This window comes from Chionomys nivalis, chromosome 4 (genome assembly GCF_950005125.1).
Source record: "Chionomys nivalis chromosome 4, mChiNiv1.1, whole genome shotgun sequence".
NCBI lineage: Eukaryota > Metazoa > Chordata > Mammalia > Rodentia > Cricetidae > Chionomys > Chionomys nivalis.
This window is the reverse complement of record NC_080089.1, coordinates 106,613,171-106,638,701: the sequence shown is the minus strand read 5'-3', so window position 1 is coordinate 106,638,701 and position 25,531 is coordinate 106,613,171. Positions and strand designations below refer to the sequence as shown.

The window sequence follows — 25,531 nt, the reverse complement described above, 5'->3', positions numbered from 1 at the left end:
TAGTAAGATGTTAGCATTTGACAGAAAAAGCACTCTAAAATAAAAGGCAGCTTTAGAGACTCACACCAACTTTAGAACTCAATTTAAATAACCAATTTACTTACTCAGCTGGAAAAGCCACTAAGTAGCCCCTAGGCTTGACCAAAATGAAACAAAAGACTACCAGACCTTACTGTTTTTTAAAAAGCCTCATTTGTGTTTAACAAATACAGGTAATCATAAACTACCTCCAAAATTTAAACACAAAGCCAGGCAATGGTGGCACACCCCTTTAATCCCAGCACTCGGAAGGCAGAGGCAGGCAGATCTCTGTGAGTTCGAGACCAGCCTGGTCTACAGAGCTAGTTCCAGGACATGCTCCAAAGCCACAGAGAAACCCTGTTTCGAAAAACAAAACAAAAAAAAAATTTTAAACACAAATATACTCAGATTGCCGGGCGGTGGTGGCGCACGCCTTTAATCCCAGCACTCGGGAGGCAGAGGCAGGTGGATCTCTGTGAGTTCGAGGCCAGCCTGGTCTACAAGAGCTAGTTCCAGGACGGGCACCAAAGCTACAGAGAAACCCTGTCTCGAAAAACCAAAAAAAAAAAAAAAAAAAAAAAAAAAAAACAAATATACTCAGATTGAAAAAATGGTATGGTTACCTGAATGTGCTAAGAGGCCTCAAAAGTAATATATTAAAACACTGGGGAATAAGTAGGATTCTGATATCATGATGTCTCTAACAGCTCAGCCAAAAGTAAATTTAAAAAAAAAAAAAAAAAAAAAAGAGAGGCTGGTAAAATGGCCTACCAGGTAAAACGCATGGCTCAGCCTCAGTTCGATGCCTGGAACTCAAGTTAGAAAGAGAGAATATGCTGGGGGGGGGGGGGGGCGGGGGGGGGCGCACGCCTTTAATCCGAGCACTTGGGAGGCAGAGGCAGGCGGATCTTTGTGAGTTCGAGACCAGCCTGGTCTACAAGAGCTAGTTCCAGGACAGGCTCCAAAACCACAGAGAAACCCTGTCTCGAAAAACCAAAAAAAAAAAAAAAAGACTCATGGAAAAATACACACTAGGGTTAAAAAGTTATTAGAATACCTATTAATAAATCATGTATGAAAGTGGTAGCATACAGCTTTAATCCCAGCACCTGGGAGGCAGAGGCGGGAGGATCTCTGTGAATTCGAGGCCTGTAACATGAGGGACTGGCTTGTTGAGGTTTCTGTCCTGCCCGGTACCCCACAGCAGGCAAGCCCCAAAGAAAATCACAGAGATCTCTAAATGTTATAAAGCTGATTGGCCCATTAGCTCAGGTTTCTTATCTGGTCTTATGACTTATATTAACCCATTATTCTGATCTATTTTAGCCATATGGCTCTGTATCTTTTTCAGCTGGCAGGTCACATCCTGCTTCCTCGGCGGTCTGTGTAGGACTGGGAGGAATCTACTTCCTCCTTCCCAGAATTCTCCTGTTCCCATTGCATCATTTCTACTTCTTGTCTGGCCAATCAGCATTTATTTAAAACATGATTGACAGAATATAGACAATTCTCCCACACCACTTCCCCTCCTTTTTTTAAAAAAAAAAAAAAAAAAAAAGGAAAATATCCATAGTTCATTTTTTGGGAATGTGGGTGTAGTATTCCAGGCTACTTCCAGCTGGTTTGAGCACTGATAATCTTATGGGGACCTAACATGGTCTACAGTGTGAGTTTCCAAAGACAGCCAGTGCTACACAGGGAAACCCGGCTTTTTTTTTTTTTTGTAGACCAGGCTGGTCTCGAACTCACAGAGATCCGCTTGTCTCTGCCTCCCGGGATTAAAGGCATGCGCCACCATCGCCCAGCGGGAAACCTTGTCTTAATCAACAACAAAAACAATGATAATCAACTATCAGGTATGGTGACCTTTAGGGGACCAGAAGCAGGCAGATCTCTGAGTTTTAACTCAGCCTGGTCTAAACAGTAAGTTCCAGGACAGCCAGCAGCGCTACATAGTGAGTGAGACTCAGTCTCAAAAAAAATAAATAAATAAATAAATAAAAATAAATAAATAAAATCATGCAGGACACAGTGGCGTACACTCCCCCTGCACACACACACACATATACTAGGGCTTGAATTTAGAGCCTCGTGCATACCATGCCAGTGTTCAACCACTGAACTCTATCACCAGCATTATTATTATTATTTCTTTAAGACTAGGTCTAAAGCTGGCCTTGAATTAACTCAGTAACCCAACCATGCTTTGAATATTTGATCCTCCTGCCTCAGACTACCAATCACTAGGAGGATTACTAGTCTGTACCATCAGGCCTATGGAGGGTACACATTTGAAATTCTGGCTCTTAGAAGGTCAAGGCAGGAGCTGAAGGTCACCAGGAGGTACCAGTGAGATCGTGTCTCAACAGCAAACAACCAAAAAGGCTCACACACTAACCCTTCACAGTGGGGCTTTCAAAGGAGAATTTCTTGCCTCATAGTGTCACACCTATATTCTCAGCACTGAGAAAGCAGAGGTACAAGAGCCATGGAGTTCACATTAGCCTTGACTACACACTAAGATTTATCTAAACTATAAACCAAGATGAATTTTTGGTCTTTATTTTTACTACAGTGGAACAGTGGATGTCTTGTAATCTCACCCAGTCTGGTGGCTTTATACACTGCCTAAACAGATTACTACAAATTTATCTCCAGTTTAGACCTCCCCTCCCCTACAACACCAGACTTTTTTTTTTTTTTTTTTGGTTTTTCGAGACAGGGTTTCTCTGTGGTTTTGGAGCCTGTCCTGGAACTAGCTCTTGTAGACCAGGCTGGTCTCGAACTCACAGAGATCCGCCTGCCTCTGCCTCCCAAGTGCTGGGATTAAAGGCGTGCGCCACCACCGCCCAGCAACACCAGACTTATGTAACAATCCAACCTAAACATCTTAACAAGCATCTCCAATTTACTGTGGAAAAAAAAAAAAAAAACCCTACTAATCCCAATTTGCTCTTTCTACATCATCCCTAACTCAGTTGAGGGCAAATTCTGACAGACCAAAAGTCTTAGAATTACCATTAACTTCTCTATTTACTCCTCCACAAACATCGAGCACCCATCTAGTTCAGATACTACCTTGGTGTAAGCCACCAGCGACTTTCTTCTGGATTACTAGCTTCTTTACAAGTCTTCAGGCTTCCACTCTGTTCCTCTGCAATGCTACAAATGAGCCTTCTGAAGCTGAAAGCAAATCATATCATTCCTCTGATTAAAACTCAGTGGGGTGCACATGCAGTGCCAGATACTCAGGAAGCTGAGGCAGGAAGATTATTTGAGCTCAAGAATTCAAAGTCAGCCTGGGTTACACTCAAAAAAAAAAAAAAAAATTCACACAAAAACCCCAGCCAAATCTGTAGAATGGCTTTCCAGAGCTTCGTGGAATCTGCACTCATGATATTGTGAACCTGTTTACTATCACTTTCCTTCTCATTACTGAGAAGAGTTTATACTACTGCCTCAGCAAGTTATTACCCCTACTTGAATTATAATGGTTACCGCCCAACCACCCCCACTCCTGCCCCTCCCACCGGACACTCTTTTTTTTCTGAGACAGAGTTTCTGTCCTGGAATTGGCTCTGTAGGCCAGAGGTGGCCTTGAACTCACAGATATCTACATGCCTCTGCCTCCCAAATGCTGGCATTAAAGGTGCATGCCACCACCGCCCGGCCACACACATATTTTATATCTCAGCCTAAATATTACTCTCTCAAGGATGCTTACTAGTTTACCCCACTTTAGATTGTTACTCCTTCAACAATAAGAAATTTCCCACATCCTATAGGATTTCCAAGGCATTTTACCTTTGGTCATTCCTCATAACTTATTGTTTATCGACCTCATTGGAATGTAAACTTCATAAGAATAAATTTTTCTTGTTCCTACAGTGCCAACCTTTAGTAAAGACAGGCTTAGTAAAATGCCACTTTTATCATTTGTTTGTCTCCTCCTTACGACAAGTTCCTGACGACTCTGTTGGACATGCTATGCCCTCAATATCTACCCTACACTATCACGAACATCCAATGTAGTTAATCCAATGATTATAGCCATTTCACCTGAACACAATGTCATTTACACTGCAGGAAAAGCCAAGGCCTACTCACAGGCACCTGACTAAGAATGCGTGGAAGACAAATACAGATCATCAGGCCCAACTCAAAGTCTAATCAAAGCAAATTTACATTCCAACTGACACTTCTTCAGAGAACCATTTCAAACCATCCCAAGGCTGAAAGGGAATGACTTGCCCCTTCACAACCAAGCTTCCCCTCAACTACAGCCAACTTCATCTTTTATCTTAAATCATACCTCTCAATTTTCCGTATTAACCCTGGCTAAAAGTACTTAGACACAAAACCTGGCTAAAAGTACTTTAACACACCACACTGTGCGAAGAGCTGTTCACTCATCTCATGTAATCTTCTCCAAAGCCCCAGAAGTTGCTACTATTAGGATAACCATTTCCAAAATGGGAAAACCCAAATTTAAAGGTAAGTCATTTGTTCAAGATTAGTGTTCAAGTGCAGGTTTGTCTGACTCGAAAATACGGTTCTTTAACCTTGCATTGTGCTCCCCAGTTTTAAACACTACTTCCTCACGTGGTCTGCTATCACTTTACTTCTCGTTTCTTGACCAGGCCTCATTTTCTTCATATGTAAAAGAGGGGATATTGTTCAAGATGCCTGCCAACATCAGTCCAGTACTAAGAAACATTTTATAACCTATACAGGTAAATAAACAGGGAAAAAAAAAGACATGTATTAGAACTTACTCTTCATATTAAGAACTCTGAAGCAGCAAAGTCAGAAAAGCAATAAAATTTCCAAGACTGAAAAACAATAAACATGATTTCTCACTGTAGTTAAGTTTTTCTGACTCCATTTTTCCACATATTATGAAAAATGTTTTGCTCCAATAAAAAAAAAAAGGATATAATCCTATCAGCAAAGATGATGTCTTCACCATGCAACCTAGAACAAGTCACTGAAAGGCTCTTGGCCTTGCCTGGGCTAGCATGTTGCTTTGTACAAGGAAAGCAATCAACATTTACTGAATGACACAAATTCCTCCTGAGGTTTTTCACCTCTCAAACCAAAAACCTATAACAGAACTTTGCTACTGAACTAATTCTACAGTAAATCCAAACATTCTAATTAAAATGTTAATCCAAAGTCAAGAACCCAGGGAAGGATAAAGCCATGATGGTTTACTATTGCAAGCGAAAGATGGATTTTGTTTTATTAAGACCACATAAAAGACTGTGCATAGAGGTGACCTATGTTATTAAGCCTTCTGCAAAGCACAGAACAAACTAAAATGCCAGAGAACAGCTTTAGGGTCTCTGCAAGCTTAAAAGACGGTGAGACGAAACTACTCAGGCTCTTCTTTTTTTTTTTTTTTTTTTTTTTTTTTAAGTTTTTCGAGACAGGGTTTCTCTGTGGTTTTGGAGCCTGTCCTGGAACTAGCTCTTGTAGACCAGGCTGGTCTCGAACTCACAGAGATCCACCTGCCTCTGCCTCCCAAGTGCTGGGATTAAAGGCGTGCGCCACCACCGCCCGGCCAACTCAGGCTCTTGGGTGAAAGCAGGACCTTCAAAATTATCCCAATAAAATTCTGTACTTTTCTTAAGGCAACATAAAAGATTGTGCTTTTTGTGTGGATATAACCAACACTCCAACAAAATAACTTTTATGTTACAATATCAAAGAACTATCTTGGAAGATTCAGACAGTCCTGAACCAAGGTTAAAAATTTGGCAAAGGTTCCAAAGACTGTGTAAAGTGTCATACTTTAGTTATGAAAGTTTAACAGCTTCACTAGGTCTCCCCACAAACGTTAACTTTGAAGCGAATTTTGTGTGCTCTGAAGTATATCATATGAGCAAATGAGTTAAACAATGGTTTTTCAAGTCCGTTTGTGGCCAGCACCCATATTGTAATCCCAGCGGTCAGGCAGCTGAAGAGGGAGGGTCCCAGGTTCAAGGCCAGCCTGAGCAACTGGGTGAGACCACTTAGCTAAAAAAAAAAATGATTCTGTAGAAATTTAGGAAGGAACTGACTCCAGACTCTGAAGTGGAAGCTTTCTGTTTACTTTTGTTGTGTTTTTGAGGCCATCTTCAGTAAGCAGCCAAGGCTGCCTACAGTCCTAACTCAGGTGGTAGTGGCGCCTCCAAACCTGACTGCTAAGCTTGCTGTGCTATCAGATACTGCCCAACAGAAATATAAAAATGTCCCAGACTGAAAAGAAACTATACTTTGGACAAAACTATGTTTCACTATTTTCTTTAGAGACTATGCAGAGATTTTGAGGTCTCTTAAAATCTTCACACGGAGCAAAAAGTCACCCTTGTAGGTAAGATTCTGTTACCTAATAAATAGTATGCCAAAGCGTTCAAGCCTCATAATCGAAAAAAGAAACGTTCGTCGGGTTTTCACTTTCAGGTAAAAACAAAAAACAAAACTGGTGTCACCTCAACAACGGGACCAGACAAACCTCGCCACCATTACAAAACCCAAGTGCCAAAGGTACAGAATGTGAAGCTCACAGCACTATTGGGGCCTGGGTCGGGTGCCCAAGAGGAGGGGGGGGGGGATCAAAACCAAGACTGCAACGCGGGGCCCCTCCACGGATCACTGCGGAGAGACGCGCGCTAGGCCCTTCCGGTCCGAGTTGCCGTCACCGGTAGGCAGGGCGACGGGTCGAGCTTCCACCCGAGCCCGGGGATTCTCGGCCTAGACTCGCCGGCGTCCTATAGCCGACTTTGGCCTCAGCCGCGCCTCGGACTATGCACTGTGGTCTGCGACCGAAGCCTGGACCGCCGCCGAGCGTCCTGAAGGAGCTGCGGGGAGCGCCGAGCCCTGGGCCGGCCGACTGAGGACGCGGCAACGGCAGTGGAGGCCGTGGCCGCCCCTCCCCCACCGGGCCGCCCGAACTGCCGCTGCGACGCGAGCAGCGGTATCCGCGCCAGGCTTAACCGCCCGGTCGGCCGAGGCCAAGCGAGGCGGCCTGAGGTGGCCGCGCCGGGCCTGTTCCCCACCGCGACCGCGCGAAGCCGCCCAAGGGCCCGTTACTCCGCGCGCCGCCACCGGTCAGGACGCGCCGCCCTCGGCTGAGGCGACCGACGGCAGCGGGAGGCCGCGGACCTGAGACTTACTCGGGGGTCGGGTGCTCGGGATCGTAGAAATCCCCCATCTTCGGTGGCGGCTGCGGCGGCAGCTGCTTCATGAGGAGCAGCTGGAGGCGGCGACGCTAGCCCCCTCCCCGCGGCAGGCCGATGCGGGGGAGGGGACCGGAGGGGAGGAGGCCGCTGGTCCGATCGCGGCGGCGGCAGGGGCGGCCCGCGTCGCTGGCTGGCTGGCTCGCCCGCTCACTCCCTCCCTCCCTCCGGCAACCGCCCGTCGCTCTCTCCCTCACACACTCCCGGAGCAACGCGCACCCCGCCCGCCCTGCAGCCTTGCAGGCCCAGCCCCTTAAAGAGACACGCACAGGCAGCCCACCGGCCGCCAGTCGGCGCGCCTGCCCCAGCCCGCCGACCCTGGCAGGGGCGGGTGCACCCCGAGGGCCGGGCCGGGCCTCGCCTGCGGCTTCCCGGAACAATAAGTCCCAGGGCTGCGTGTTGTAGGCGGGTCCCGGAGCTGGAGGGGCGCCACCGCTACCCCTTCCCGGGCGATAGCCCGAGCCCCTCAGGACACCGGCCTTCTTCCCTCGAAGCCCGCCACCACCCGCCGCCCGAAGCCCGGGAGCCCTCGGAGAGCCCGGCCTCCAGGCCGTGAGGTAGCGCAGCGGCCGCTCTCGCCCCTTTATTTCTTCTCTCCAGCCTCTTCATCCCGCTCTCCACGCGAATGGAAAGCCAGCTAAGCTGGGGATGCTTCTCGGGCCGGGCTACTCGGACACGCCCCCCTCCTTCAGCCTCCCGCCGCCCCCACCCCCGTGGCCCCACCACCTCCTGCCTTCCTCCTACACCCCCCCACCCGGTATTCTGCCCTCACCCCAAAAGGCTGAAAGACAGTGTTTGTTGCTTAGGCCTTGGAGGCAATGACTGGGGAAAAAGTTATTAATTGCTCTCTTGCAAAAGAAAAAAAAAAGGTTAGATAACGTGAACTATGAGCTTTTTGTTTCTGGAAGGAGAAGTTGGACTGCGTGAGAAACTGTTAGGTAATCTTACACGACGCCGAATGTATAGTAGTTGCATATCATTAAAGTGACAGAGTTCAAATCTTTGTGGAGTTTTGGGGGGGAAGAATAGCCACTAATTTTTAATTGGATTTACCAATAAATTGAAATGTGATTTAACAGAAGTCCTTCACTAGCTAACTTTGTCGTGTTGTTGATGTTTAGACAGGATCATCTGTAGACTTTCCTTTAACACTTGAACGTACACCCTCTTGAGTGCTGGCATTCTGGGTTTTAACAAGGTTTTTGGTTCGAGACAGGGTTTCTCTATGTATCACTAGCTGTTCTGGAACTCACTGTGCAGACCAGGCTGGCCTTGAACTCAGAGACCCGCCTGCCTCTGCCTCCCAAGTGCTAGGATTAAAGCCGTGTGCCCCATCGCCCCGCCCTCGCTTTTAAAGTGTATTTTTTAAATGGTGTTTATCTGTATGGTGTGTGTTGAGGACACACATGTGGGGACCAGAGAACATTAGCGAGTCCATTCTCTCCTCCCAATATGTGGATCCCAGAGATGTAACTTCCATCATAAGGTCAGGCAGCCAGTGCTTTTATGGGCTGAGCCATCTCCTGAAATTTTTTTTTTACTTGTATGTAGGTAAGCAGTATCTATTTTCTCTTAATCATTTTATATAGAGGTTAATCGGGCTTTATTTTTTTTCCTGGTAACTTTAGCCAGGTTCAAGATGCAAAAGACTCTTAGGTGTCAGCCTCCCATAGCCATTCTTTTGTTCATGAGTTTTCATCTGTGGCACTAGAATTTGATATGTACCTTATGCTGACCATAAACTCAAAATCCTTCTACCCCAGCCTCCCTGATGCTGGAGTTACAGGTGCCAAACACCACAGCCTGCTGAAGATGAAAGTTTAAATGTGAACAGATTCTCACTGATCTGAGGATAGAGGTACTTGTGAAACCCTGAACTTCCTCTTTTTCTTCACTTTTCTGTCTGTTTATTTGGGGCAGGGTTTTGTGTGTCCCAGCTGGCCTTGATCTCTGTGTGTAGCCAAAGATGACTCTAACTTCTCTTCCTCTTGCAGCCACCTCTCAGTGCTGAGATTACAGGCATGCATCAGTTTATCTGGTGCTGGGAATTGAACTCACGGCTTCTGAAATACTGGACAAGCACTCCATCAAGTGAGAAACATTCCCAGTACATTAAACCCTAAACTTAACAGATGTCAACACATTTTAGGTTATTATAGTCCAACGGATAAGTTCTATCTGGCACTATGTAAACCAACACTAGGCAGTTTCTAGCCATATGATACTGGGCATGACTGTTTCTCGGGCTTCTACTGCCTTGCCTATAAAATAGAAGTGTATCTACCACACAGATAATATTGGTGAACATGTTTGTACAATGCCTCTTACTAAACAATAAGGTATATTTAAGGCTTTTTTTTTAAAAAGATAGTTTCAATTTGTAGCTTGAACTTGAAGTCCTCCTGCATCAGCCTTTTGGTGGGCCACCATGCCCAACTCTTAGATTTTGAATAAGTTTGGAGCACTTTGCCTTAAATACTCCATAAGCCACTGGCAGCCACTTGGCACTAGAATAGAGCTATTTTAGGTGGGAACAACAAGCTGAGAGGAACCTAAGGTAGCCTGTTCAGGTTTTCCATTTCCTTAAAAACAAAGTAAATGGAGCTAGAGAGATTGCTCAGTGATTAAAAGCACTGCTCTTCTTCCAGGGGAACCGGGTTCAATTCCTAGCACCAACGTAGCAGTTCATGACTATGGGTAACTCCAGTTCTACAGGATCTAACACCTTAACACCGATGTGTAGGCAAAACACCAATGCACATAAAATAATTTTTTATTTTATTTTATTTTTTTTTTTGGTTTTTCGAGACAGGGTTTCTCTGTGGTTTTGGAGCCTGTCCTGGAACTAGCTCTTGTAGACCAGGCTGGTCTCGAACTCACAGAGATCCGCCTGCCTCTGCCTCCCAAGTGCTGGGATTAAAAGCGTGCGCCACCACCGCCCGGCTCATAAAATAATTTTTTAAAAAAAGTAAGCAGAAGCCGGGCGATGGTGGCGCACACCTTTAATCCCAGCACTCGGGAGGCAGAGGCAGGCAGATCTCTGTGGAAACCCTGTCTCGAAAAACCAAAAAAAAAAAAAAAAAAAAGTAAGCAGTTTTTTAGCAGGGGACAGAACAGTACTTGCCAGGTGATGATAACAGTCTTCATAACCTACTGGAGTAAGCATGTCAAACCATGGGGTCAGTAGAAATCATAAGGCCCATAACTCTTTGATTCAGAATTTTCAGTCAGGCAGTATTTTTGAGAGTATTCGGGAACCTCTGGAGTCTGCTTTGCTGTACCTATCCCAGGTTGGCCTCAGCCTCCAAGATAGGACTGCAGATATGTCCCTCCACATGCAGGCTAGATTCAGGCAAAGACAGGCATCCTTGGAACACATCCTGGCAGGGAGCAGGGGCATCAAGGTCATCCTCAGCTACACAGTAAGATTGGGGCCAGCCTGTGCTATGGGAGACTCTGACTCACAATATAAAACATGATTTGGATATCCTTTTTTTCTTTTCAGCCCAGACTTGCCCTAGTTCCCTATCCTCCTACCTCATTCTCTGTATTTACTGTGATCAGCTTCCTGACCAAAGCAGTGAACACTTTTGAGCTTATTGGATACCGCCCCCCCCCCTTTTTTTTTTTTTTTTTTTTGGTTTTTCGAGACAGGGTTTCTCTGTAGCTTTGGTGCCCGTCCCGGAACTAGCTCTTGTAGACCAGGCTGGCCTCGAACTCCCAGAGATCCGCCTGCCTCTGCCTCCCGAGTGCTGGGATTAAAGGCGTGCGCCACCACCGCCCGGCTACCCCCCCCCCTTTTTAAGATAGGGTCTCACTGTGTAGCAGGCAGGCCTTAAACTCAGAGATACAGCTGCTTCTGCTTCCTGAGAGCTAGGACTAAAGGTGTGAGTCACCATGCCCTACCAGCCCATGCTTTTGTACAGAAAGCCCTCCAATGTATTTAAAGGAAAAAATGTCCAAAATCACCAACATGAAACCTATTCCCACTCCTAGAGTGCTGAATACCATAAAAACCTTGAGAATTGCTTCTCCTAGTAGTATCTCCCATGGACCCAGACCACATCCATCCCATCACACTTCAGGGTGGCTACTAGTAGCCCTTAAAGTCAACTTTGGTGATTGATTAAAAAAAAAAAAAAAAAAAAAAAAAAAAAAAGAAGAAAGCCCAAGTGTGGTCATTTCCTAGGATTTGGTAAAGGGATGGGAAACATCTTTAGAACAGGGGAATACCGGATGATCCTGAGCACATTCTTCAAAACTATTTGTAAATTTTCCCCCTTCTGGTGCTGAAAATTTAACCCAGTGGTTTGCATATGTTAGGTATCCTAGTTAGCTTTGTCAACTTGACTTAGCCTAGAGTCACCTGAGAGGAAAGCCTCAGCCAAGGAATTGTTTAGATCAGATTGGTCTGTAGGCATTTGTGTGGGTAGTTATTAGTGGAGGATGGCCTAGCCCACTTTGGGCAGCACATACCTAAGTAGCCGATCCAGGGCTGCATAAGAAAACTAGCATAATTTCTGCTCTGATTTCCTGAAGTGATGGACTGTGTCCCGGAAGTGTAAGCCATTTCCTCCCCTAAGCTGCTTTTGGTCCAGGTGTTTTATCACAGCAACAGAATGAAACAGAACACTAAGCAAACGGCCCCTGCCACTGAACCATATCCACAACCAATATAGACTTTGAACTAATATATTGACTAATATACAAACGAATATAGATTGACTGATACAACACATAAGCAATTAGATGTGTTCTAAGATAGAACTGGGTGTTACCTTTTATCCCAAATGGCATTTTTTTTTCTACACACTCAGGCCAGAGTTCTGACTCAAATGGAACCTAAGGCTTGGAAAAACAAAAGGGGAGTCCACAGTTGAACTGGAATTGAGTGGGAGGCTACTTACTTACCCACCCACTTACTACTTTCCTACCTCTCTACCTAATCCTTTATCCCAAGTAAGGATTGTCTCTCATCAACAGGAAGGCCACTGTTGAGAGTGTGTTGGGTGACCCCCCCCCCCCCAAGTGCAGAGATTATGCAGCCATGTTTCTTATGCATATAAAGGGGATTCAGACTTGGGTCCTCATGCCTGCAGAGCATGCACTCTTACTCACTTAGCCATGTCCTCTGTCCCAGCTCATACCTGCCTCATATAAAGTAATCTAAGGGCCCAAAGACCTCTGAAGTGCGGTCTGGAATATTTTCTCACTGATTCCCTTGATAGGGCTTCCACGTAATTCCACTGTAGGTCTCTATCATCTTGGGCATTCAAGGGTATCAGAAAAAGGATTGCTGTCATACCATGTTCAGGGTCAAAGCCTTGGCCCACAAGTCAGGAAGAAAGACTGTGTGGAAGTTCCAAACAGGTCACTCAGCAGAGGCTGCATTTCTCAGCCCCAAGGTACACTGGTCAGCTGGGAAGCTCCCAGAGGCCTGTGTTTGTCCTGAGTGAAGCAGTGAGCTCTTTCCCTTGGTGCCATCACCAAGGACACAAGCTCCAGACCCTGAGGACTTGACTCAGGAGTAATGTTTCCTCTTCCCTGCTCAGGCCTGCTGCTGTGATCCCTGTTCCTGTCCAGGGTAACCTGGGTGCCTTCACCTTTGTGTGTCTGTAGTCACTCACTGACAAAGGAAGGAGGCAAGACAGAGAAGCCGCAACACCTACCATGTGTGTACTTGACTGGAAAAGTCTAAGGTCAGACGCTCCTGGGCACAGGGGCCCAGTTCTGCCTCTCCCTCTCATAGGCCACTAACTACACCTGACCCTCTTCTGGTTGCCCAGCTAGAAGGATGGTTGAGAGAACTCAGACTTCTTGGGAGCTGTAAGAAGTATTCTCAGACCAAGCTCATCTCAGGATGCCCACTGAAGAGCAAAGAGACTGACAGGCAGAGCCTGAATTACTATTTTGATTTCCTACTCAAGGCTCAAGTGGCTTTTAGATTTATCTATCTATCTATCATCTATCTATCTATCTATCAATCTATCTATCTATCCATCTATCTATCTATCTATTGTTTGAGATAGGTTTCTGATAGTCCAGACTGACTTTGAACTAGATACGTAATGGAGAGTGACACTGAACTCTCCCTGTCACCACCACCCAAGTGTTGGGATCTCAGGTCTGTCCTGCCACGCCAGCTACAATATTAGCTATTCTTTTTCCTTTCGGTGGTGTCGGAGTTGGAAGAGTTTCGTGAATGCTAGGCAAGTATAGTACCACTGAACTACACTCCCAATCCAATCCTCCTCATCCTGTGTGCGTGTGTGTGTGTGTGTGTGTATGTGTGAGAGAGAGAGAGAGAGAGAGAGAGAGAGAGAGAGAGAGAGAGAGAGAGAGAAAGAAAGAGATGCTAGGGACCAAATCCCAGGTGTCATGCTTGCTAGGGAAACACTAGGACAAGGTTTTAGCCACAAACATAATGAAGATATCCCTTTCAAACAGAATATTAAGTACTATTCCAAACAGTTTTAAATCCAAACTAGAAAGTAATTTTATCACTGGAGAGATGGCTCAGCAGTTAAGAAAGTAATTTTATCTTGATTTTTACATGTGGTAGCAAATTAAAATCAAAAGTATTCTGTGGAGACAAGCAAGGGTGTCCTTTGGAGGATGTTCATCCTAGCAGGCAGGCAACTGTGTGTTCTCTGGGTTTGGTCCCAGCTTGCAGCAGAGCAAGTGGCTGGAGCTCTGAGCACGTGGTTTATTTAGCAGCTTCCTTAGAACCGACTAGAGTCGCTGGTCTTCAAGCTATTGATGAGACTATTTTCTGTGTGACTGTTGGAGGCCCACCATGGTTTTCATATAATTGTGCTGGAAGAAAAGGGAACTTAATCAGGTCTTAGCAAGGACTCACAAGCTATGTCACTCACATTTACTTCATCATTCTTCCTGCAGACACTCTCTGGATAGCACAAATTCTATAAATAACATTCCATTAGAACACTGTCATTCTTTGAATCTAAAGAAAATGTATAAAACTGTTTTTGAAATAGCCTGGCAGTTATGTTTAAAAGGAGATATATACTGGGCATAGTAATGCACACCTTTAATCCCAGCACTCAGGAAGCAGAGGTAGGTGGATCTCTGAGCTCTGGTCTACATAGTGAGTTCCAGGACAGCAGAGCTACATAGTAAGACCCTGTCTAAAGAAAGAAAGAAAGGGAGGCAAAGGAGGCATGCATGTTTTGGATATTAAAGTATCCCTCAACAGGCTCCTGTATTTGAAAGCTTAGTCTCCAGTGGTAGATCTGATCATTGAGTCACTGAGAGGTAATTGGAAAGTGAAGACTCTGAACTAATAAATGGATTTATCCACCAATGAATCATAACCTGATACTATTATTGGAAGGTGGTGGGGCACAAGAGGTAGGACCTAGTAGGAGGATGTAGGCCAATGGGGGTGTGCCCTGAACGGTATATCATGTCCCAGGTCCAGCCCTCTTTTCCTCTGCTTGAGCACATTGAGACAGGCAGCTCTCCCTGTTCTGATCTGCAAGCTTGTAACAATGGAACTGAGCACAATCTGAAACTGAGGCAAAATAAACCTTTTTCTTAGCTCTTCCTTTGTTTCTGTTGTTTCTGGACAGGGACTCATAAAACCCAGGCTTGGTTTGACCCTCCTGTGCAATAAGGATGACTTTGAACTCCAGATCCTCTTGCCTCCAGCGCTCCCAGCACTCAAGAGGCACAGGTAGCAGCTTTGCTTAATCCTTTTCAGCTCTTTCCCTCAGGTATTTGTCACAGAACAGGATTCTACTCCCGAGGTTGGGCTATACTGTTGCAAGCCCTCCCTCTATAGCTGCACTATTCACAAATTCTTCCCTTTCTTTTTAAATTTAAATTCTGTTCTTTAAATACACTGCTAGGCTCCTTGAGAGCAGGAAGAAAAGGCTGTCATTAAAGCAGCGGGCAGGAAAGGAGCAAATGTTAAAGCTAGTTTGGACTATGGAAAGGAACTTAGCATCCCCCAGGTAAGAGGCTCAACCTGCGGTGCCAACACTAAGCTGGAATTCTCTTTTCTTTCTTGACATAGGGTCTGAATATAGCCCAATATGGCCTTGAACTCAAGATACTCCCACCTCAGCCCCCAAAATGCTAAAATTACAGGATTTGACATAATGCCTGACTCAAATGGAATTTTTCCTCTCTGTGATTCTTGGTATTGAACCCAAGGTCTACACAGGCTAGGCAAATGCTCTATTTCTGAGCTACATTTCTAGCATTCAAGCTGAAATTCTTGAAGGATATAAATGGTCCTGGGTTGATAATACGCTCTGGTAACTACAAAAAGCAAATACAGACAGTGTAGTGGTGAAAGCCTAAAATACCAGCACTTAGGGGACGGGAGCAGGAGTTCAAGGCCACCCTCTGCTACCTAGAAAGTTCAAGGCAGGCCTGAACTATGTGAAATTTTGTTGCAAAGAAGGAAAAAAAAAAAAAAAAAAAAACCTCCACGGCTCACGCCTTTAATCCCAGCACTGAGGAGGCAGAAGCAGGTGGACCTCTAAATTCAAGGCCAGCCTGATTCTACAGATTGAGTTCCAGGACAGCCAGGCTACAAAGAAACCCTGTATCAAAAACAAATAAAAAGAAGAGTTCAAGGTCAAGGTCATCCTGAGCTTGTGAATTTGAAGCCAGCCTAAGCTAAATGAGATGGTGTCTCTTAAAGACTCACTATGTAAGCTAGTTCCAGGACAGGCTCCAAAGCCACAGAGAAACCCTGTCTCGAAAAACCAAAAAAAAAAAAAAAAAAAAAAGACTCACTATGTAGCTCTTGCCTGGAACTCATTGTGTAGACCAGACTGCTGGCCTCAAAGAGATTCTCCTGACTCTGTCTCCTAAGGAGAGGAGACCCTGTCTTAAGAAATCAAAACAAAACCTGGTGGTGGCGCACGCCTTTAATCCCAGCACTCGGGAGGCAGAGGCAGGCGGATCTCTATGAGTTCAAGGTCAGCCTGGTCTACAGAGCTAGTTCCAGGACAGGCTCCAAAGCTACAGAGAAACCCTGTCTCGAAAAAACAAACAAAAACAACAACAACAAAAAAAAAAGAGCACTGGCTCTTCTTCTAAAGGACCCAGGTTCAATTCTTATCGCCCATATGGTGACTCATAACCATCTCCAGTTCTGGGGACTCTTACACCCTCTTCTGGCCTCTACATGTACCAAACATCCAAATGGTACACAGACATACATGCCAACCATACATGCCAACAAAACACCCATATGCAAATTAATTAAAAAAAATATCCAGGTATGCAAACACACACTAGATACACATATGCACACAATGAAAGAAACTCTAAGAAAAATAGCAAACAGTGCTGAGTACACACCTGTAATCTCATCTCTTGGAAAGTAGTTGCAAGAGGATCAGGAGTTCAAGGTTATCCTTGGACACCTAGCAAGTTTGATACCAGCCTGGGAAACATGACTCCCTGTCTCAAACAAACCAAACAAATAACAAGAATACCCACCAGAGCACAGAGGGTTGCATAGTATTCAGGACCTTGGTAGACTGGAGACTTGGGAGAACCACAGGCTCCCCTTGTGGCTCACCAGGTCTAGTTCCACCTTGGCTACATGTGGTCCTCTGTCCCCTGCCATTTGTGCAGGATGGCCCCTTGGACAGGCCCTTACCCACAGACAGTGATCTCAGAGGATTTCTTTCCTAGACTGTCATAGGCTGTGAACCACCATACATGACTGAATTAGCATTTACCAGCCATGTCCAGACCTGGTCATGATCTATGTGATCCCCCTTTCCCAACTTCCACAGTCAAGCCTTGTTCCAGTCTAGAGCCAGCAGAAAGCACCTATAGACTAAGGGTGGCACTCAATCTCCCTGGGCTGGTACCATCACCTCCAGAGTCTTTGGGGCCCCCACCCTAACAGACGTGAATGTCCCAAGTTACCTTCTGTTCTGTCTTGACTTTGGCATTGTAGAAGGAGATGGAATCAGGACCCTCAGGCAGTACAGTCCGTTGCAGCTGGCTGAACCTATCCTGGTCATCTTCTCCCTGGGAAAGACCCAACCCAGCATAGAATCTCAGCCTGGCATCATCACAATGAACCCTGGCAGGGCCTGTACTGAGCATTGGCACAGTCTCTTGCTGGGTTTGCAAATCCACACAGAGCATCTCCTTCTCTAGCACCATGTCTGCGTACATGCCACCATGTCCTGCCACGATGATAATGGACTAAGTCTCTGAAACTATGAGCAAGCCCCAATTAAACATTTTCCTTTATAACAGTTGCCATGGTGATGTGGAAAGCCATTATATATGCTGCAAATATGTGTTGCTTTTATTGGTTGATGAATAAAGCTGTGTTGGCCTATGGCAGGGCAGAATATAGCTAGGTGCGAAAGCCAAACTAAATACAGGAAAAAAGAAGGTGGAGTCTGTGAGATGCAGCAGCTGCCAGAGAAGCAAGATATGAGGTAACAAGCCACAAGCCTTGTGGCAAAATATAGAATAGAAATGGGTTAATTTAAGATACAAGAGCCGGGCGGTGGTGGCGCACGCCTTTAATCCCAGCACTTGGGAGGCAGAGGCAGGCGGATCTCTGTGAGTTCGAGACCAGCCTGGTCTACAAGAGCTAGTTCCAGGACAGGCTCCAAAACCACAGAGAAACCCTGTCTCGAAAAACCAAAAAAAAAAAAAAAAAAAGATACAAGAGCTAGGGGGCTGGAGAGATGGCTCAGAGGTTAAGAGCACTGCCTGCTCTTCCAAAGGTCCTGAGTTCAATTCCCAGCAACCACATGGTGACTCACAACCATCTGTAATGAGGTCTGGTGCCCTCTTCTGGCCTGCAGGCAGACATGCAGGGAGAACACTGTATACATAATAAACAAACAAATAAATAAAAGATACAAGAGCTAGTTAATAATAGCCTGAGTTAATAGGCCAAAACAGTTTATAATTAATATTAAGTCTCAGAATAGTTATTCAGGAACTGACAGGTGGGAGAGAAACCTCCAGTTACACTGGCCATAGTGTTTTTTCACAGCAACAGAAATGCTAAGACTCTCTCTCTCCCTCTCAAAATTTATGAATGTATATACATAATATACATATACAAAAGCAGGCGCTTTTGTCTGCATGTACATCTGCACACCAGAAGAAAGAATTGGAATTCATGGGACTATAATTATAGATGGTTGAGAGCCACCATGCGGATGTAGGAATTGAATTGAAAGCCTCTGGAAGAGCAGCCAGTGATCTGAACCTCTGAGCCATCTCTCCAGCCCCTATGTATCTCTGGTTAAGGTTTGTTCTGGCTGGTTTTTGTCTTCTTGACATAAACCTAAATATGTCTGGGAAGAAAGACTCCAATTTAAGGAATTCGCTCCACAGGATGGCCTTTAGGCCAGTCTCTGGGCATTTTCTTGATTAATAAAGGGAAAGTGATCCTGGGTTGTAAAGAAAGCAGACTGGGGGCTGGAGAGATGGCTCAGAGGTTAAGAGCACTGGCTGCTCTTCCAGAGATCCTGAGTTCAATTCCCAGCACCCACATGGTGGCTCACAACCATCTGTAATTCGATCTGGTTCCCTCTTCTGGCATGCAGACAGAGCACTCTATACATAATAAATTAATTTTTTAAAAAGCAGACTGAGGAGCTAGGGAAATGGCTCGGTGGTTAGGAGCACTGGCTGCTCTTCCAGAGATTTGGGTTCCACTCTCATAACTCACATAGCAGCTTAGAGCTGTAGGAACTCCAGTTCCATGGGAACCAGCACTTTCTTCGGAACTCTGAGCACCAGGCTCACAGGTAGTGCATACACATACATGCATGCAGGCAAACACTCATACACATACAGTGTTTTTAAAAAAGACAAAGGGGTGGGGAGAAAAGCTGAGCAGCCATGGGGAGCAAGCAATTATGGAAGCTATTATCATTCCTCCATGGTCTCTGCCTTAGTTCCTATCTCTGGGTTTCTGCCCTAACTTCCTTTCATGATCTAGCTTACAGCTACAACCATAAGCTGAAATAAGCCCTCTCTTTCCCCCACAGTTGCTTTGGAAACCTAACTAAGATAGGATTTTTTAAAAAATATTTATTTATTATGTATACAATATTCTGTCTGTGTGTATGCCTGCAGGCCAGAAGAGGGCACCAGACCCCATTACAGATGGCTGTGAGCCACCATGTTGCTGGGAATTGAACTCAAGACCTTTGGAAGAGCAGGAAATGCTCTTAACCACTGAGCCATCTCTCCAACCCAAGATAGGATTTTTTTTTAATTTATATGTTTATGTCTGTGCTGTTATATGCCACATGTGTGCTATTGCCTGCAAAGGCCAGAAGAGGATATTGGAACTGGAGCTGGAATTACAGATAGTTGTGAGCTGCCTGACATGGGTGCAGAGAACCAAAGTCAGGTCCTCTAGAAGAGCAGCAAGGACTCTTAACTGCTGGGCCATCCCTCTAGCTCTGTTTTTCGCCTTTCAATAACTGAGGAACGTACACTTGCCTCCCAACCTGGGCACTGGCGCATTAGACATCAATTTATGGAAGAGGTAGAATTACCCACATTGCTGCTTTATTTAACTCCCTGTATTTAACTCTTCACCACCTTCATACCCTTGTGCTGCTCACCAGAGACACAATCCTGTTGACAGGTACCATGCCTGGCCGGATACTGCTGCCCTGCTTCAGTGCTGCCTGAACATCCTCTGGGATGACAAAGGACTCATTGTACCAGATGTCAAATTCTGCAAGAGTCAGAGAGTCAGCACTGTGGGTAGGAGGAAGTCTGTGAGGAAGGAGGCAAAAGCTATTGCAGGCTCACCTCTATTTACTTCCTGCTCCAGCAGCTCCCTCGTCTCATCCCCATCCCAGCCTTCATAGCCCTGGAAACCACACTCCTGAAGCCCCTGACTAAGCCCTGGCTCTTCAGTGAACAAATCAGAGAGCACTTCCAGAACTGATACTTGGCCTTGCCCTGAGGCCTCTCTTGACCTCAAGGAGCCCGCAAACCTTCCCAATTGGGATACCCAGGAGCAGGCGGTGGCGACACTGATCCACCAGGCGCTGGCAGTACTGGATCTCAGCTCTGAGGTCTCGCAGTTCTTGGTACTCATTTCGATACTGCTTCTTCAGGTCTTTGAGCTTCAGGATCAGCAGAAATTCCTCCTCGTCGATGATCATCAGGCCTTTGTTCTCGTACTCACCTGCCGGGTGATGGGAGAGGTCAGGAATGAGGCAGTTGCCATTCAGCATAGGAGAAGGAAGTTGTTCCAAAAAGAAGACAATGTTAGAGAGACAGCTCAGTCGTTAAGAGCACTGGCTGCTCTTCCAGAGGTCCTGAGATCAATTCCCAGCAACCACATGGTATCTCACAACCATCTGTAATGAGATCTGGTGCCTTCTTCTGGCATGCGGGCATACATGGAGGCAGAATGTTGTATATATAATAAATAAATAAATCTAAAAAAAAAGGACAATGCTGACAGATCCCATGTGGCAGAGGCATGGGTGGGTGTAACAAGGAGTGAGCAAAGCACAAGAAGGCGAGGCCATGCCAGCACACCCACAGGTAGGTGCTCATTAGCTCAGTGGGGACTGACTGGTATTTCAGAACAAACAGGAGGGATAGTGGGCAAAGGAGAGGACAGAGAGGAGTCATTTGTCAAGCTTCCTCCTACATGTACAGCTCCATGCCAGAAGAGGGCACCAGATCTCATGACAGATGGTTGTGAGCCACTACGTGGTTGCTGGGAATTGAACTCAGGACCTCTGGAAGAGCTGCTGGTGCTCTTAGGCTCTGAGCCATCTCTCCAGCCCTCTTTTTTTTTTTTTTTTTTTTTTAGCAATTTTTTATGGTTTATTTAACTTTTGCAACTCGATCTTCAGACAGCTGTGGGCTGCCATGTGGGTGCTGGGAATTGAACTCAGGACCTCAGGAAAAGCAGCCAGTACTCTTAACCTCTGAGACATCTCTCCAGCCCCTCCTTTTTTCTATCAAACCTGGGAAGATTAGAACTCTGTAGCTTGTTGGCTGGCTTTCCTCCACTCTGGCTTCAGGGATTAATTGTGCTATTAGCCATTAACTTCATCAGTTTGGTGAGAGTTGCTAGGTTAAGACAAAATAATATTGTCTGAAAAATTACTCCCTTGGCTGGCTACTGCCCATAGCATCTGGAATCTTAACAAAGGAGTCATATCAAACTGTACCGTCCCAGATGTGTGGTTTGCATATGGCCTGGGATGTGTGTCTAGGGTGCAAGAGCAGTCCCCAGATCCTACAGAGCAGTCTTCTGACTTCCACATATGTGTATAAGGAGGTAGGGGAAAGACTCAGACATGAAAATGACCCTGCATCATTAATGCAAGGCTCCCAATTCAATGATCTGGGATCTGGGGTAGGAGTCAGGTCCCTCATCTTCACTGCAGAGACCTGCTGTGAGCTCTGTGCCATGGGACATCTCTGAAATGATATGCACAGTACTCCTCTGAAATGGAGGGGTGACTGGGCATATTTTTTTTTAAGATTTATTTATTTATTATGTATACAGTATTCTAGCATATGTACCTACAAGCCAGAAGAGGGCACCAAACCTCATTATAGATGGTTGTGAGCCACCATGTGGTTGCTGGGAATTGAACTCAGAACCTCTGGAAGAGCAGCTAGTGCTCTTATCCTCTGAGCCATCTCTCCAGCCCAAAAACTTTAGGTTGCTATTTTATTTTGTATTTATTATTATTATTTATTTATTTTGGTTTTTCAAGATAGGGTTTCTTGAGCCTGTTCTGGAACTAGCTCTTGTAGACCAGGCTGGCCTCGAACTCACAGAGATCTGCCTGCCTCTACCTCCCGAGTGCTGGGATTAAAGGTTTGCGTGTGCGCTGCCACTGCCCTGACTGGACATCTTTAGTACTACCCAGGGGTTCTCTGGTTGCCTCCTCAGGGGGGAAGACAAATTGAAAGAAGATTTCCTTTTTTTCCTTTTAAAAATTATTTATTTTTATTCTATGTGCATTGGTGTTTTACCTGTATGTATGTCTGTGTGGGGGTGTCAGAACCTCTGGAACTGGAGTTACAGATGGTTGTAAGTTGCCATGTGGGTGGTGGGAATTGAGCCTGGGTCCTCTGGAAGAGCAGCCAGTGCTCTTAACTACTGAACCTTCTCTCTAGGCCCCTTTTCTCTAAAAAAACAAACAACTAATGTTCAGCTGAAAAATGTTTTGATAGTGATAAAATCAAATATATACTCACATATGCATGTATGTGTTGTGGAATATTTGTACACTATAAGAAGATGTATTAGCCGGGCGGTGGTGGCGCACGCCTTTAATCCCAGCACTCGGGAGGCAGAGGCAGGCGGATCTCTGTGAGTTCGAGACCAGCCTGGTCTACAAGAGCTAGTTCCAGGACAGGCTCCAAAACCACAGAGAAACCCTGTCTCGAAAAACCAAAAAAAAAAAAAAAAAAAAAAAGAAGAAGATGTATTGCTGTGGTTGGTTTACTAAAGCGCTGACTGGCAGATCGCTAGGCAAGATATGATTTCCAGGAAGAGAGAAAGGAAGAGGAGGAGAAATCTATATGTGTGGATTAAGCGAGACATGCCAGGAGACAGGGAACAAATTGGCTATACAGAAGTGGAAAAGAAGTTAAAAAAAAAAACATTGATTAACAGAAGCAGATTGATTTAAGTTATAGGAACTAGTTGGGGGGCAAGCCTAAGCTAAGGCCAAGTTTTCATAATTAATATAAAGTCTACATGTCATTATTTGGGAGCTGGCTAGCAGAACAGAGAAAGACATGACATATATGTGTGTTTCCTCTCTTTCTCTTTCTCTCTCTTTCTTTCAACTCTGCAGCCCATGCTGACCTGGAATTCACTAAATAACCCAGGTTGGACTCAAACATTTAGTGATTCTTCTTCTGCCTCCCAAGTGCTGGGATTATAGGCATAAGCCACCATCCTGCCAAATTTTAAAGTATTTTAAAAATACTCTTTATTGCCGGGTGGTGGTGGCACACGCCTTTAATCCCAGCACTCGGGAGGCAGAGGCAGGCGGATCTCTGTGAGTTCGAGGCCAGCCTGGTCTAGAAGAGCTAGTTCCAGGACAGGAACCAAAAGCTACGGAGAAACCCTGTCTCGAAAATCAAAAAAAAAAAAATACTCTTTATTCCACAGATGAGAGCACATGCCTATAATTTTAGCTGAGGCAGACAAGCATCAGTCATCCTAGGCTACATATTGAGTCAGCCTAGCTCACTTGGGAGCCTGTCTCAAAACAAAAATCCTTATTTCACCATCATTTCACTTTGGACAAATATCCATTTCCACTGAGTTAGGTGGAAGGCAGAAGTGGGAGGATCTCAAGTTCAAGACGGTGTCACAAAGTGCTGTAGACATGGCTCAGTGGGTAGGTGTGCTCACTGCTCTCGCAAAGGACCCAATTATGTTTCCCAGCACCCACACCAGATGGCTCACAACTCCTAGAATCCAATTCCGGGGAAAGTGACACCTCTTGGCTCTGCAGGCACCTGCACTCATGTGTACATACCTATACACAGACATATACATACTTTTAAAAAAATTAAAGGATATATTATGTCACAGTGCATGCATACCTTTAAATAAGTAAATTTATCATCAGGGTCTGTGTTATCATTTTATTGTTTTGTTTTTCTTGGGGTTTGTTTTTGTTTTTTGTTTTTTTTCCCGAGGCAGGGTTTCTCTGCGTAACAGCCCTAGCTGTCCTGGAACTAGCTCTTGTAGACCAGGCTGGCCTCGAACTCACAGAGATCCGCCTGCCTCTGCCCTTCCGAGTGCTGGGATTAAAGGCATGTGCCACCACTGCCCGGCTTTTCTGTTGTTGTTGTTTTTCAAGACAGGGTTTCACTGTGCAGCCCTGGCCATCCTGGAACTCACTCTTGTAGTGCAGGCTGGCCTGGAATTCACAGAGATCTGCTTGCCTCTGCCTCCTGAGTGCTGAGATTAAAGGTGTGAACCTTCACCGCCTAGCAGGTGTCTGTATTTTTAAAGTGCTTTTGGGTCCTGTGAGACCTTCTGCTGTGTCCCCACCCTGGGGGTTCTGGGCAGGAGTGTGTCTGGAGCTGCCACCTCTGGCCTTCTCCGGTTTCCCAGGCTCTTTCCCCTCTGGAATAGCAGATCATAGTTGGTCTAGGCCATGAGCAGAGACTATGTCTAGGAATCTGGAAAAACTGTTACCTCTGAGAGTAAAATGACCCAACTGACCTGCAGAGAAAAACCAAGTGACATCTGGAAGTCACCCCATAAAACCTGGCCTGGAACAGGACTGTGGTTTATCAAGGAGCGGTTCTGTAAGTGCTCTGACTGCCAGGAAAATTAATAACAATGTGGTTGCTGGATCTCTGTGAGTTCGAGACCAGCCTGGTCTACAAGAGCTAGTTCCAGGACAGGCTCCAAAACCACAGAGAAACCCTGTCTCAAAAAACCAAAAAAAAAAAAAAACCAAAAAAACAACAAAAAAAAACCAAAAAAAAAAAAAACAATGTGGTTGCTGAACTCCCTTTATTTCCATTATTTTATTAAAACTAACTTTTGAGGGGCTGCAGAGATGGTTAAGAGCACTGGCTGCTTTTTTCCAGAGGACCCAAGTTCAATTCCTAGCAACCACGTGGCAGCTCACAACTGTCTGTAACTCCAGTTCCAGGGGATCTGATGTCTCCACACCAATACAAATTTAAATTATTTAAAAAAAAAAAATCTGCCGGGCGGTGGTGGCGCACGCCTTTAATCCCAGCACTTGGGAGGCAGAGGCAGGCGGATCTCTGTGAGTTCGAGACCAGCCTGGTCTACAGAGCTAGTTCCAGGACAGGCTCCACAACCACAGAGAAACCCTGTCTCGAAAAACCAAAAAAAAAAAAAAAATCTTTAGCCAGGCAGTGGTGGTGCACGCCTTTAATCCCAGCACTTGGGAGGCAGAGGCAGGCGGATCTCTGTGAGTTCAAGGCCAGCCTGGTCTACAAGAGTTAGTTTTCAGACAGGTACCAAAGCTACAGAGAAACCCTATCTCGAAAATCCAAAAAAAAAAAAAAGTAAAAAAAAAAACTTTTAAGTTAAAAAATTCTCTCTCTCTCTCTCTCTCTCTCTCTCTCTCTCTCTGTGTGTGTGTGTGTGTGTGTGTGTGTGTGTGTGTGTGTGACCAGAGTGCACAGTTGAGGTCAGAGGACAACTTGTAGGGGTCAGTTCTGTCCTTTACTGTATGAGTTCCAAGGATCACACTCATATTGTCAGCATTGATGGTTACTAACCTTACCCAGTGAACCATTTCTTTATTTTTCTT

At 45.4% G+C, this 25,531-nt stretch overlaps 2 protein-coding genes across 6 annotated transcripts in view; both read right to left on the bottom strand.

Annotated features, from left to right (window-relative positions):
* Setd2 (SET domain containing 2, histone lysine methyltransferase) overlaps window positions 1-7,465 on the bottom strand; it is a 101,370-nt gene extending 93,905 nt beyond the window's left edge. For both annotated transcript variants that reach the window (XM_057766501.1, XM_057766502.1), the window contains exon 1: window positions 7,179-7,465. In XM_057766501.1, the coding sequence (XP_057622484.1) occupies window positions 7,179-7,249 (71 nt within the window). In that variant the 5' untranslated portion in view covers window positions 7,250-7,465. The remainder of the gene's footprint in view (window positions 1-7,178) is intronic.
* A 6,298-nt stretch (window positions 7,466-13,763) lies between these two features.
* Kif9 (kinesin family member 9) overlaps window positions 13,764-25,531 on the bottom strand; it is a 55,090-nt gene continuing 43,322 nt past the window's right edge. For all 4 annotated transcript variants that reach the window (XM_057767200.1, XM_057767201.1, XM_057767202.1 and 1 more), the window contains 4 exons: window positions 20,245-20,421; window positions 19,847-19,962; window positions 17,160-17,264; window positions 13,764-14,057 (listed from right to left, as the gene is read on the bottom strand). In XM_057767200.1, the coding sequence (XP_057623183.1) occupies window positions 14,007-14,057; window positions 17,160-17,264; window positions 19,847-19,962; window positions 20,245-20,421 (449 nt within the window). In that variant the 3' untranslated portion in view covers window positions 13,764-14,006. The remainder of the gene's footprint in view (window positions 14,058-17,159; window positions 17,265-19,846; window positions 19,963-20,244; window positions 20,422-25,531) is intronic.